Here is a 15,023-nt window from a genome sequence, read left to right on the forward strand (position 1 = left end):
CTGCAATATTACTAGAAGATTCCTTAAATAATTTTAACCAAGATAGCAAGGATGTTAAATGCTTCAGAAGATAATATTTCTCTGATTCTTTGGGAATCATGAATTACAAAAAGACAATGAAGGATTATAAGCAGCTAGGTGCTTTGCACATGTACATCAGTGTCTTAGTAAAGTTAATATACAAAAATGGACAGGACAATCCAGTGATCATAATGAAAATTCCTTGCCCCTGCAGTCATTCAGGTTTCAGTCCAGAAGATGTCACAATTCAGGTTCCAGTAGTTCTCTATGCTCCCAAACAGTTTTCTAGCAATAGAAAAATTCAAGGTCCAATACCCTTCAGACATGCAAAATAATAAGGGAAAGGGAGAATTCACTTACGATACTCAATAGCACCCAATAGCAAACTTTATTAACTATTAAAAATTCTGTAATGGCACTAATTTCATCCTAACTACTTTACATAAGGCTTGATTATGTCTCAGTGATTAGTTCCATATACATCAAGAATAATATCATCTACATGCAATAGAGTTTTTCTTCCTGAAGGTGTTAGATTGTGGACATAGCTTTATATGTGAAACCAACATGATTAAACACATACTGAATTTTAACCGCAGAAGATATAAGAACATACAACTGCTAGACTTGCCCTTTAGAAACCTAGGATTATGAAAAGGATTGTGTGCTTTTTTTTGTTTACCGATTTCAGTGACAGCAAAAAGCAGACCACAGATCAGCAAGTTATCATCTATGTTGGATGTCTTCTTCAGGTAGCTTAGACATTTCCACTTTACCTTAGTGGGAGGTGGAAAAGAATGACCCAGTGCCAGTGAAAAATATGTATTAAAATGTTTCATAAGGAAAAAACAGAAGTCCTATGATTCAGTTTAGACTCCTGGTTTTATGGTTTTGAAACATAGAACACAAGAGAAAAATCCAGGTTTATTGTAACAGTCATAAAGAATATAAAAAGCTGTCTGTCAGTCACCATCTCAATATTAGCATTGCTCTGCAGTTGATAAAGTTATTATCCAATTTCATTTCCAAGATTGATATCTGAAAGCCTGAGACATTACAGAAGCTTTAAATACATAAAGAAACTTCCAAGACTGAGTCCTTCTAAGAGTGCAACTGCCTAGGATTAGATTTTTTCCTCTAGATTTTTTTTGTAGGACATGGGCTAAAACTTTGATTTGTGACACAACATAGACATGTAGCAGGTAATATAGTGCACAGTGTGAATGGATTAAATGAACAACTTTTCCGTCTTGTGTGAAACTGCCTCAGTCACAGCTCAAGCAGACTTAGAGATAACTTCCTTCTAGTGATATAAAGCTTTGCTTGATTCTTATCCTCCTCAGTTTCATTAGCAGCAAGAATGAACTGCATTAATCGTTTGGTAGACTTGCTGGCAAGTTTAGTCCTGATTGATGACCTACTCTTGCAGTGCTCAATAGCTGTAGAAAATAGGTGTAAAATGTTCATCAGGTGTAAAATGTTCATAAAATGTTCGCTGGTGTTTTTCACAGCTGGTTTGATTGTTTATAAAGGGAAAACAAGGTATGTAGCAGAAAGTAGTAAACATTTTTTATATAGTAGTGTAAACTTCAAATTATCAGTCTGTTTGTGGATGCTTAATACCTTTGAGTAACCAAGATGTAGCCACTTCTGAATATTTTGGACAGGCTTTTAAGTCCATTAAAACATTCAGTGACAAAAGATCTCAAAATTAACTTCAAAAGAGGAACCTGATTATTTTCCTTTTTTTTGTGTGTGTGTGAGAAATGGACCCTATCACAAATTTGTCACTCTTATTTATTTTAAAACCATTTGCAAATGAAAGAACAAAAGCAGCTGTGCTCTTATGCAAAGTACAACCGACTCTAGTTAAATGTAAATGATACAATAGAACTTATGCTAATGAAGAATTGCAGCTAATGGCAATATGTGAATTTGTATTCCTAAAAGTCTGACTGACCTTTGCTGTTCTTCATATTCTTACGTTGTAAACACTTTTGAGGCAGAAACAAGGATTTTGTTATGTCTTTGTGCAGGACCTAACACAAAGAAAACCTTGTGGGTGGCTTAAAATACCATCAGTATTTTAATAACAACTTGTATACTTGATTACATTAATTTAACAGTTGTATGCAGGTAAAGTAGTGTTTATGTGCAATGTGTAACATTAATCACCATCAACATAATGAATACTGTATTTTTTACTGTAAGCAAAACCTTTGATTTGACTCATCTTAAAATTCGCATGGATAATTTCAAAAATAACCTTGTGAGAACTGAAGAAGAATCAAGCTCTTTAAACTTAAATTTATTCTATATTTATTTGAAATCTTCATCTGGATATCTGTAGAACAATCATTCATACTTTTTATCACCTTAGTAATAAATGTACCATTTACATGAGAAAATATTTATTTATTTTTAAATATATCGTCTCTCTTGTACAGATCCATGGATTTTCTGCAAATGATGCAAACAGTCATATCCAGGATATGGTATAACTGTTCTTAAGGAATGTTTTCTTAGACATTAAAATTGATCATGCTCCTTGCCTTTTGTTTCACATGCATGTTTAATATCATAATGAGTTTTACAGCTTTTATTTGTTACAGCTCTTAGTATTCATAACCTCCAACCCCTCACAACTAGTATTACTGGTAGGAATGTAACAAAGTTTTCTGAGAAGGTGTAATTAGTTTTGAATGAAAGCATCAGGATTTTTTTTGTCAGTATCTTTAATATACTTAGCCTCTCAAAAAGGTTTTACAGCTGGCATATACAGAAGCAAAAACTCCATGACTCTTCACTGAGACTTCAAACTTCAAACTCAAATAAGCAAGTTTAAGAAGAAAAGAAAGTAAACCAAAAAAGAACAGTTTCTGGGACAACCTCAAGCCCTCTGTCTCACTCTCCTATTAGTTACACTAATCTAACAGCAAAAAAAATGCCAGCTCTTAAAGTGGAATTAATAGCTTTCAGTCAAGACTCCTTCTTCTCACAGTGTCTAGACATTCTCCTGTGTTTTTTGGAAGACTCTGAACACAAATTGTAAACCTTGTTCCTTGTTCAATAATGAATAAAATATAACCCTTCATAATAAAGACCTCTGAAACCTCATGCATATTAAAAGAATTGGTGATGCACTAGTATGTGTACACCTTTTATAAAAATCTATCCAAAGTTTTGGCCAACGTATTTTATGTTTTCTTGTGAATATTGGAAAAGCTCTATTTAAAATAAGTGACAGTGCACTTTTGCAACTCAGCTGAATTGAAGGCAGAAATGCAATGGAGAGGCTTTACATTCTCCAGATCCCAAAGTGGTGGGACTATTCCAAAAGTGCTGCTACCTATTGTATTCTGTTCCATTCTGTTCAGTTGTATTTCACTGACCATGCATGTTCAAAGACACTCTGGCTAGAATTCCTAACAAACACTTCCAATAAACTCATTAAGCTTGGAGCTGAAAGATGCAAAACAGTCATATCATAAAACCCTGCCATACATCACAGGTGATTATAAATCAAAGCTGGTAAAAACAAAGATTTATACTCCTAAGGTGAGACAAGAAAAATCATTCAACTAAAATAAAAAGGGGTCTACCTCATTTCATGAACTCAGGAAGAAACATGCAGCCAGCAACATCACCATAGTGTCTCAATTAGCAGAAACAATAAAAAGATACTAGATAGAAAGCAAATCCCATTCACAAAAAAGGTATCATCTACGAATTTTCGTTAAAAACTATCACCACAATTGTCTTTTTCTCCTGTCCTTATAATGGATTTCTAAGCTGAAAAAGAGTTTAGAAATTGGCTGCCTCAGCAGTCATAGAGGTGACTGAAGGTCCCACTTGGGGGCAGAATAAATCTATCAGTAGATGACCAGGGAAGTGTCCTTGACTCCTTTTCCTCTGCATATACTTCATTTTCCTCCTTTTAGTGGAACATAAAATGGAGATTAATAAGCATCATACGTCACGAAGAATCACATTTATTTGTAACTTATTAGATTCAATTGGGGTAGATTAGCTACCAATTCAAGAACTGTTTTATATAACTAAAGGTAAGTAGTAGAGGGAAAGGTGGGAGGCTTTGTAGGTTTCAAAACCCAGGTCACCGAGTCAAGTTTCCTGAATTTCATCACAGGATTCATAACCCTCTCCATTTCACTTTCCTAAGACAATACTTTGTCCAGTCTCTTTTTACATAACAGGCTTAATTTTCCATGCTCACCCTACCTTATCTCTGCACTGGCATTCACAAGGTTAATACCACAGATTAACTGCGGAAACACGATGATCTATCTGCTCTCTGCTGAAAACAATCAAAAATTAAGCAATAGTTAGAATATACTATAAATAGGTCAATAACTGGTCTACTTCAACACAGCTATAATTTTCAATCAGAATAAAACATAACACAATGGACTTTATTTCTAAAGCCGTGTGATCAGAATAAGCCCCAAATTTCTTGGCAGATCTGAGAGACCTGAAGCCAAACATACTGCACTGAGGTAGACCAACTAGTATATAATACATGACAGAGATTCAGGAGTGAATCTTCAAATGCTACTCAAACATTTTCAAAGGGATATATGACATATCAAGTTTATTCCTAGGAGAGGTTCAGTCAAAATATGCAATTACTATTTAATGTATTTACTCTGGATTTACCAGAATTTATCAAATGCTTACTCAGAATGTCTAGTACAGTGATATTTAGTGGTAAGCCTGCAGCCTCTTTGTGGACAAAATATACTCATTTCAAGCAAGCAAATGAGAGGGAACGTTAGCTGAATTCACTGTACAGTGTTACAGGAAATAATTATATAGTGCAAACTCAGATGTCCTATTCTTTATAAAACCTCAAATATATTTTGTTTGAATCAGTAAAGCCATAAAACTCCTACAAAATATGTAAGGCACAGATTAAATGGCTAAGGATTCAGGGTGTTCTTGTATTTTTCAGTAGTCTCGGGGCAAGATTCATCCTTATTGTCACTGATTGGCTCTTCATCTCTACATAAACTCACCAAAATCAAAGGGTCATAATAGAGAGAATGGTACTGCTTCGCACAAATGGTATGACTGGATCCTCAGAGCAAAGAACCGTATTGGCTAGTATCTGCCTCAACACAACTAAATCATGCAAGGTTAAATTGCTACCTGCACACTTAAGGAGGAAGATATATAAAAAGAACTATACCTTTACTGAGAAATTAATTCACTCCATTTTTTATGAGGAGACTGGATGAAGGCTGTGCCCAGAAGATGCACAGACATGCTTGTTCTTTGGTATCCCAAGGGGTCCTTTCTGTTTGCTATTCACTTGCCACTGAGATTTATGCTATTGGCATCAATTCCTTGTATAAGAAAACCTGTTCCTCACCCTGTGCTCCATGACTTCTTTTTATTGGCTGAGTATATGAAAGCAGATGGAAAGTAATAACTGTGGCCTGCAGTCCAGAGGTTTTAAGAAAGAATGATTCAAAAATTCACTATCTATTAAAATAATATGCTCAAACTCATAGTTACACAGAAAAATAGAAGATAATTTCATAACAAAGCATCATCTCTTCTCCAGAAGTGAATGCTGAGCTCCAGAATTAAAGCTAAACTGGCCATAAGACACTTGCATTAAATTGGAAATACGTAGTACAGTGGTCCTACAGAACATAGCAAGACTAAAGTTCTAGTTTCACAAGCTGCCCAGAAATTCTTCCCTTCTTTTTATTTCGCAGCTAAACGCTTGCTGCTCACATGACGTGCTTTACGTCCCCCCACCACTAAAAGTGAGGTACCTTGTGTGTCAAAGGAAATTTGATGGAAACTGCTGAGTACCATTTAGACTCCACCCAAACCTGGAAATCTCTGTCTGCAGAGGTGGAATCTGGGTCACAAGACATTAAACTTTTGCATTACCATGGACTGATTTGTGAACTTTAGCAGGTTTCCAAATCCATACAAATTTCTCCAGCTTGGAAAACAGTCCTGATACACAGATTGTTGCACATGTTTCCTTTAGCTCTCCTGGCCACTGTTATCAAACACACCACTTATCTCATCTGTCATGTGAACCTATAATATTTTCTCACTTTTTGTATTTTGCTTAATAAAGAATGAGATGATAAAACTTGCAGCAAATCTGTTTTCCACTTCTGATAGTGCCTGCTTATTAGTACTTCTTCAGAAAAAAAAAAACTTTATTTTCTGTCTTTGATCTGTTTTTTAAGCATTCTGTGTTTGAACAAAGCAAAATATTATTTAAGATGTGATCTGAAGCCTGCCTACTGAAAGGAGTAGGAGTCTTCCTGTTGTTGAAATCAGGCCCTCAAGGATATCTGGCTAGTACAGAATTACCACAGTAAGCGAAAGAAACAACTCTAAGCAATTCAGGTCGGACTTACTGCATTAATAAACCAGTATTTAATTTTGTGAATTTCCTGGAAGAAGGAAAAGATCTCAAATACACCATCTTTGGATGCTGATAATTCTTTCCTTGTATTCTGCTTTTTCATCTACAGGAGGTAACTGGAAATGGAAAAATACTGAAAGTGAGTCACATGGGATCAAGTCATTTCATTAGGAACATTTGCTAACAAATTCTGGAGAAAGCCATATTTTACTATTTCTCAGGTCACTCTTTAAAGTCTACTGCTACTGTCATTACGACGAAATAAATTACAATAGGCAATATTTGTATTTCCTTATCATACCTGTTTTTATCACTGGAAGAAAAACAGTCACTAAAACCACCATAAAACAGAGGAAAACTTTTGAACATGAAAAGCCTCATTGAGTTTGCTGGAATTTACTTTATTTCTGAGAATACACACATTGTTTAACCTATTTGTTTAGACAGAGCAAAAGCAGTCTTTCTGCTTCAAATTACTCCTGCAGAGGGAATTGTCTCTGAATCTACAGATTTTTATTTTTATATTTTTGTATGCAGAATCTTACTGCATGAAGTCATACCAAAAGAAGTTGCAGGACTATTTTCTGAAAAAACAAAAAGACTATTTTGGTTAAAATCCTAATGTTCTTTTTCCTTTCAGGGTCTACTAGTTCATAATGACGAAGTTTAACAGATTCCAAAATAGAAAATCATTTCCCCTCAAAGGAAAAAAAGTCTGGTGAAAATTAACATATTTCTAAGTATCATTGAAGTAACCCAGAATAGCAAATACCAAAACCAGATAGTTAACAATCAGCGTGAGTTTACTATCAGTACTGTCTCCAGGGTGGTGTGAGAAGCAGCCCATAGGCTGTGGGGGTGAAAGGTCTGCTAAAAGTTGAACCTGACCTCCTCTGCAGGAGCTGGGCTGCACTTTCTGAGACTGAGCTGAGAAAACCTTTTCCTGTCAAGTAAAGAGAGACACTTGGTACCTGCATTCTTACAGAGCTTTTCCTGAAGGGCCCAGGTCTTCAGTTAACACCCTTTCATCAAACAGCTACCATTCTGTCTAGTTTGTTCACACAGTTAGCAGACAGCAAGCTTTGTCTGTGCTGAACTGTCCAGGCTGTGACTCAGCGCCCAGTAAGGAGGCTCTTGCTACTGGCAGGCTGCCACCCCTGCTGATTTCACTTGAGAGAAGCTACAGTAACAGAGGAGGAGGCTGGATTGCTGCCCACAGCCCTCTGCAGCAGTTAAAACACTTTGGCCTACATCTTAAAGCACATATAACCTTGACCTGTATGTGCACAGAAGTGGAAAAGAGTAAATCAGGGTGCGTTTGCAGGGTTTGCAAGCATGCAGTCAGCAGCATGCATGCAAGATCAACCGTGTGTGCAAAATATATCTAACAAAGTCATGGATTTAAGTAGAAAAATATTTGGATCTGAACAAATCTTAACTGAGAAAAGGACAGAGGGAACAATTAATTTACTTGATAACTTAGCAAAACACAGGAGGCTGATGCCATTGACTTGTCTGCCACTGGTCTTGCAAATTAGTCTAAAGAAAAGGGCAGCAGGGAATTTCATTCAGAATTCAGACTTTGAAATGTCTTTTACAGACAAGAATGGCAGAAATTCCAGTTAAATAAAGGCACTCATCTGCAATGGTGATGCTCTTTTAATTACACCAAGAACAGTCTCTTTCTCTTCCCCACCAGAGAGAATTTGATAGTCACTCAGCATCACCAACATCTCTACAAGACACCTACAACTGCAAAATCATACAGAGAAAAAAGCAGAACATGTGCTCACAATGTCCTTTGCTTCTGTCTCAGACACATCTTCCTAAAGACATCAGCAATCGTGATTTGTCTTTAATGCCTTCTTCATCCAATTTCATTTCCACTTTCTGTCCCAGCTGAGCTGTAACAGGTAGTAACATAAACACTTTATAGTCCTGCTGTTATTTCAACCCAGATTGATTTACTGGGCATTTTGACTCCACTCTGCAAATGTATCGGTACCAAAATCTCTATCTAGCTTCCTTTATATTGGTATTTCGGAAAATCTGAATCTGTTAAATCTCTACAACATGAGTTTTTCCAGTTTCTGCAAGGTCCCTATTTGTTTAATTTTTCATGTACATTTAAATTTTCTGGGATTTTTAATAGGACCTCTCCAGTTCTCATAAAGAAACAGCATACCCTAGAACTGACTCCATTGCACTAAGGAGAAAGATAATGTCCCATATGAGGCCTTACATTGCTTTGACCTTAATTCACTGAAGCATTTCTACTCAGAACAGTACACTTGCCGCATTTTGAACATCAGCCATATGTTTAAGTCCCAGTGAAGTTTAAATAGATCGATTACCTGAGACTGAAATGTTTTAAAGCCATCAACATTAAATTGGTTAACAGTTAACATTATGGTGGATAACTTCAGCGCATCACACAGAATCACACCGAGTCATCTAGGTTGGAAGAGACCTCCAAGATCACCCAGTCCAACTTCTGACCTAACACTAACAAGTCCTCCACTAAACCACATCACTAATATATATCACCATATCACATAATGCGCATCTAAAATTAAAAGAAGTTGAATTATTCTATTTTGTGCTTTCTCATAACATGCAAAAGATGTAAGTACCACAGACAACCTAAAAAGACTTCAACTTTCCAAGTGTGTCACTATTTTAATGTAAACAAGCTAGCACAACTTACAAAGGGTAAGACAGAAAATAAAGAAAACATTCTATAAATCAAAAATTTTCAATTACCTGTAACAGCTGTGGCCACCATATCTCCAAAGAGCATATGGCAGATGTATATGAAATAATGATTTCTACATAAAAAAACACAAGTTGCTATTACGTAATGAAAAAAAAAAGAACATAATATCTAATTATATTGAAAGACAGCAAAACTGAACAGATGGAATTAAAAGCACATTAACTCATAAAAGGGAAAAACAACCTGGTACTCTTAATGCTATCGGATAGCACTGAGACCAATGCCATGCAAAAGGAAAAAAATAATTGCCTGGAAACTTACAGTATCTGCATTTGAGAGTGGGTTTAAAATGCAATAAGGCAGAAACTGTCACTATAGTGGGTCACAGTCCAATTAACATGTATTACAAATGAAGTTCTCTTGTACACAAACTCGATACACAAAACTCGATAACACAAAATCATTTAACTTTCATGTATCTGTTTCAACAGTATTTATTTTTGCCCATTTTAAGATTTAACTGTTAATTTTAGCAAATATGAAGTTTTGTCTTATTACCTACAGTTTTAAAATCAACAGATAACCGCAGTTTTCATCTTTTTGTTTGTAGCATCAAAGTACATAAGTACCCTGTATTTCAGAGAAACGTTTAAACAGGTAACTCAAGTCATGATGTGATGTGATGTTATGGTGCCACCTTGTGAGACTGCATCAGAAGTGCCTCTAACGGGTAAGCAAACAAAAATTAGCCCTGGGAAAAAAGAAAAGGAGATTGCGCATTTCAACAGAAAGCCAAACTGCAAGCTTACCATCCATTACAAGTTCCACAGTAGAGAGCATCATCATACCTACAGAAATGGCAAAAAGGATTAATTTCTATATTTTATCAGCTATTTCAATAAGTGTAACATGTTTCAGCCTTTGAAAGATTTAACTTTACAGTAGTTGGAATAATGAGTAGAATGGAAGTTAATGTGCTTAGCCTAAAAATTCTCAAAGCACGATAAAATGCGTCAAAAGTTTTAATTGTTATGACTTTGATACAGAAGCCATGTAAGTGACAGAGCCCTTCTATTGACTGTTAGAACAGTAATACATGTATGATTGTCTTCAGGCCACAGTACCTAAACAGTACTGGAATAAAATAAAAAGAACATAGCTGATTTCCAGCTGAAGAGGAAGGAGAAATACAGAGCTGCATTCATGCATTTTATGGGAAAGATTGCATAGCTTGTTTAGAAAGAAAATGTCTTTTCATGTCCTTAGTAATAGTGCTGTGCTTCTTTAATTTCTTCATGGGTAACAGATGATCGTATTCTTCTATTCAACACTATCAGCCCATAGAATCAGTAAAATGCAAGACTTCCTTTGAGATTAAGGACACAGTTTTAAAGTTAATCTTGGAAAGAAATGAATCACATATGCAGTTATCATATACAAAAGGCAAATATTTCAAGTTTCATAAGGACATGACAATCCATAAAATATTGGTTGAAGGTAAGCACCAAACCCAGCACCTGCCATTTCAGTGACTGAAAGGCAAACCTGGGATGTGGTTGTCTTCAACACTGGGAGTTTGATCTTGACTGCAGTTCTTTCATGTAAGAGTATTTCCATGCAAGACCCCCAGCTGTACACCACAGTGATAGAGGCAACTCGTTATTTAAGGCCCATGCTTGCTTTCTCTTGGAAAAGTCACCCAACTTCATCTTCCTGTCAATCATCTTTTTTTTTTTTTTGCTTTTAAGAGCAGTATTAAATATTCATAAATATAAAAACTATGTGGAAATACCTTTAATAATATTCTGATGATACTCTGCCTGTTTTTAAAAAAATAACCACAACCCAACCATCTTTGCCAGAGTGCTTGGCCAGCAGCGAAGATAAAAATGCAACTGTTCCAAATATCCTGTAGATCAAATGATGCTTCTCTCCGTTTGTGCATCATAATTATTTCAATACTTTTTGCGTTCTAAGAAGCCACAATAAGAGGACAAAAGCCCCCAAGGCGCCTGAGATTCAGAAAGGCTGGACTGGCAAGTCACTTCTGATAACACTGGCTCACAGAAACATCTTCAGATTCTTATGTGGAAAGTACTGCAAAGGAAAGAAAAAGATTAAGAGAGAGACATAAATTTGTCATTGTATACAACACTTTCCTTTGAGTATATAAATGAAGGTGCTGCATAACAAATCTTAATCTCTGGTCTTCCTTGTCCTTTCTCCTAGCAAGGACATATGAGAAGGTGAAAAACTGAAGCGCATTCTCATTTACACTGAAGTATTTCAAGATGAAATGCATTTCTAAACCTACTAAATTCTACTCCAGAAAGTACAATCATCCTTTTACTGAATGCCTAACAATTAGGAAGGTCAAGTATTAAAAAAAAAAAAAAAAAAAAAAATTAGGACAATGATAGGATGAACAGTGACTGCATTTAGAGAATTTCTCATTTTGAAAGCTTTTACTTATCAGAGGCAGATTTAATACTTTAAACTTTGGTTTTATTAGAAAGCTTAAGATCTTTTGGACAGGGAGACATTTTCTATTTACAGTCATAAATTGTTGATAAAGACATGAACAGACTGGCAACAAAACTACTCAATGACTTCCAAATACATCTATACCATCTGAACTGCAGAAATCCTGCTCTACTGTTCTAGTTTCAGAATGTGTCAGAAGGACAGATCTTCACATAACCTCAGAAGTTACCTACAGAACATTGAGCTACAAATGCAAGGATTGCTAATACTCAGGCATAGGCAGGATGCTTGGCAAGGACACAATAGTCAATCCTAAGGCCTGATCTAACCTACAAGAACAACAGTGAAGTGTTCAGGGACTTATTGTTTCATCTGTAAATTGCCACCATTTTGATGGACCTCTGCTTTGTTGTGATGGGAATAATCTCATTTTTCTTCTGACTATAATACTACAACATTTACTCGAGAAAACTACCAGAAAACTACCACTGACTAAGTCACTTGGGCAACTACTTATAACATTAGTATACCTATTAATATATCTATTATATCTAACAGAGGAAATGAGTAGCTGACAGAGCAAAATGTTAACTTAACCCTTAATAAGCAAATGGACAAACCAAGCACCTGGCAAAGCTATAGAAAATCGGATAGGTCACTATTTTTTCCATTGATTTTTCCAAGTTTCTGGCAACAAGCCTCCTCTGGTCAGGCACAGGCAGCACATGAACAGAACCAGTCAGTGTGCTGTTAAACTGTGAATTTTTGTAGACCCACAACTATAGTACTTATGAGGGAATGATCCAAAAACAGTTTTTCTTATCCTATATAGTAAAAAAACTCTGCTCAAGTGACAATTCAGATGTCAATATTTGGAAAATAATAAAACTACTTGAAAAGCAGAAATGCACTATAATCTTGAAAAAGATGCAAAAGTATTATTGAAATTCAATATTCTGAAAACCTGACTTTACAGAACCAGTTCTGGTGAAGATCCTACAGTAACTGCTCTGGCTGGAATGACAGCATTGTAAGAAAAAAGCATATATTAGTATGCTCATCTTTTCCTTGTATCTTGCAATAACAGTGAGTAGATACAGGATGGCAATGCCACTTTAAAAACATACCTAAGGTAACCTTCTGGTCTTTTAGCATAGCAGCATCATCTTCACAATTTCACAGAATAATAGTGATTCATCTCTCCATTTCACAACTTCATTTTACAGTCTGCATTTAATTGAAACTGAGCTCCAAGCATTTCTCAAATGTACTGTCCCTATGTGCAAAGTATTACACTGTCAATTAGACGTAAAAGAACTTCAATTCTGGTTGCAGACTGAGATGTAAGGTTAGCTAAATCATCATGTTTCCTTCAATTATGTAAAGTTTCATTACCAGTCAGCAAGAAAAAATGCTGCATCTAGAACGACCTCTTTGTGTGTATGAGGTTCTCATCACTTGTATTAACTATGGAAATTCAGAGGTACTCATAATATTTCTTTCATATAAACAAGTTTATCCCAGAGCACGATATACAATGAGATATTGATATCCTAAGAAAAAATAAATCTTAGTGCAGGAGAGATGGTCCCAAAGATTTGTGATGCAGATAGGAAATCTGCTAACATCTTGCAGTCTTTAGACTGAGCCAAACCTAGATGCCAGGACTGGAAACCTCAAATCTTCCTGTAACAGAGAAAAGAAAAAACTACAAGAATATCTACTTATTTTCTGTTTTGTATGACAGCCATAGAGTATAGATTAATTACTGACGTTGCAAACTGTCCCATTCTCTGGGACAGTTAGAATCCATGATTGGCCAATGCATTTATGACTATTAGTTATCTGCAGTAACAAGCCTTCTCTCATGAAGATTTACACATCTGAAGAGAAATTTACATCTTCTGAACACATTAGATCAGAGGGCAGAGCACAGTACTGAATTAAATCAATTGTCCATTGACTTATTTATTGGATATACAGCAGAGTGACATGTTTCCCAATTGCACTTTTGATATAGCACAGCATTTGGATTCCTATGCACATCAAACTAGGCAGCATGAGAAATGATAAATTTATCTAAGGACCAAGACATTTTGATTATTTATCCTCGGTTTGCACTGTGATAGAGGTAAACAGCACAACACATCCTACAACTGCTGTTAGTTTTCAGAACTCTTGAGAAACTTGTCAGGATGGTAAAAGATGCAGAGGGCAAGTAGAAAAGCCTTCCCTAGGTGATAATCTCTGCTCTATGTTGTGACAGTGCCTACAGTGTTACAAACTGTATGTTTCCTTCTTGACTGATATCAGAAGGTATTCATCATGTATATTTACATGCAAAAACTGTAATTTTGGTGCCTATATGGAATGAAAGAGCTTTAGAGGTTTGGAGCATTCCAGAGGCTGAAGTGTTCTGGACATACAGTTTTAGATTATTTTCCAGGGAGGCTCCAACTTGATTACAGCTGTTTGATTTGAATCAGGAATTCACTGAAGGAAAGCCTGTGGTATGTATACAGAGGAAACAAAATGTTATGTTCACAGTAGTCCCCAGGAACTTCACATCTTGGAATTTATTCTGTCTGGGTGACACTGAAATGTATAGAAAGCATATTGTAATGCAAAGAGCCTACCAATACTAAGACTTCAGAAAAAAAAATAGTAAACATTTAGTTCAGAACTCAAGAGATGTATAGAGACCTGCGTTAATCTAAGATCTTTAAAATTTAAGTCCCACATTGGCAATATCTAGGATCTAAAAAATTAAAAAATAAATCAGCATTTGAACACATTTTTAGAAATGACACCTTAAAAAAATCCATGTAAATCTACTTCACTGGAAAACTGTTTAAGGTTGGGTTTTTCTTGGTATTTCTATCAGACTGTCATTTTGGCCTCTGGAAATGAAGCATTTTACTAATGAGAAACTGAAATATATTGTGAAAAATAATGATAAAAATGATTTCTTGCCATTGTTTGCTCACTAAGCATCTCTTGTCAATTTGTCACTAGCTTTGACTTTAATCCTTAGAAACTAGATCATCTGCAATTTAGGACAGGTCTTTTGAGATGCGCATTTCTTGAGAGAGAGCTCCTGTCATGTCAGCTTTGGGTAGGACTAGAGTCATGACATGGCCTGTTACATTGGTAAAGGCCCACAAAGGTTTCAGAACAGTGCATCTCCAATGAAATCTTTGTTTCATCTGCTGTTTCTGTCTAGTTTTGGCACCTCCCAGGTGTTATTAATGCCATGATCTTCTCAAGCTCCATTTCAAATTGTTATAGTATGTTTCACCCCTGGGCCTTCAAATAAGTTTAAACTTCCAGGATGATTTATGTACCAATTTCCTGTGGAAAACGTACCCAGTCTTGTAGAACAGAACA

The 15,023-nt window shown here is 35.8% G+C and overlaps 1 protein-coding gene and 1 long non-coding RNA gene across 9 annotated transcripts in view; both read right to left on the reverse strand.

Moving 5' to 3' along the window:
- Nucleotides 1-2,574: 2,574 nt before the first annotated feature.
- Nucleotides 2,575-7,539, reverse strand: LOC118251673 (uncharacterized). Of its 5 annotated transcripts, none has more exons than XR_007708732.1 (4): nucleotides 7,420-7,539; nucleotides 6,429-6,552; nucleotides 4,261-4,333; nucleotides 2,575-3,955 (listed from the first exon to the last, which is right to left on the reverse strand). It is a non-coding gene; the product is annotated as an uncharacterized LOC118251673 (long non-coding RNA). The 5 variants fall into 5 exon arrangements; XR_007708733.1 differs by having other exon boundaries at nucleotides 4,261-4,336; XR_004779903.2 differs by having other exon boundaries at nucleotides 7,408-7,539.
- Nucleotides 7,540-9,246: 1,707 nt separating this feature from the next.
- Nucleotides 9,247-15,023, reverse strand: part of CIB2 (calcium and integrin binding family member 2) — a 44,539-nt gene continuing 38,762 nt past the window's right edge. For 3 of the 4 annotated variants that reach the window (XM_050713025.1, XM_050713024.1, XM_035554087.2), the window contains one exon: nucleotides 9,247-11,249. In XM_050713025.1, coding sequence (XP_050568982.1) covers nucleotides 11,228-11,249 — 22 coding nt within the window. In that variant the 3' untranslated portion in view covers nucleotides 9,247-11,227. The remainder of the gene's footprint in view (nucleotides 11,250-15,023) is intronic. The other variant, XR_007708735.1, reaches the window with a different exon arrangement.

The sequence above is a fragment of the Cygnus atratus genome, chromosome 11, assembly GCF_013377495.2.
Source record: "Cygnus atratus isolate AKBS03 ecotype Queensland, Australia chromosome 11, CAtr_DNAZoo_HiC_assembly, whole genome shotgun sequence".
Lineage (NCBI taxonomy): Eukaryota > Metazoa > Chordata > Aves > Anseriformes > Anatidae > Cygnus > Cygnus atratus.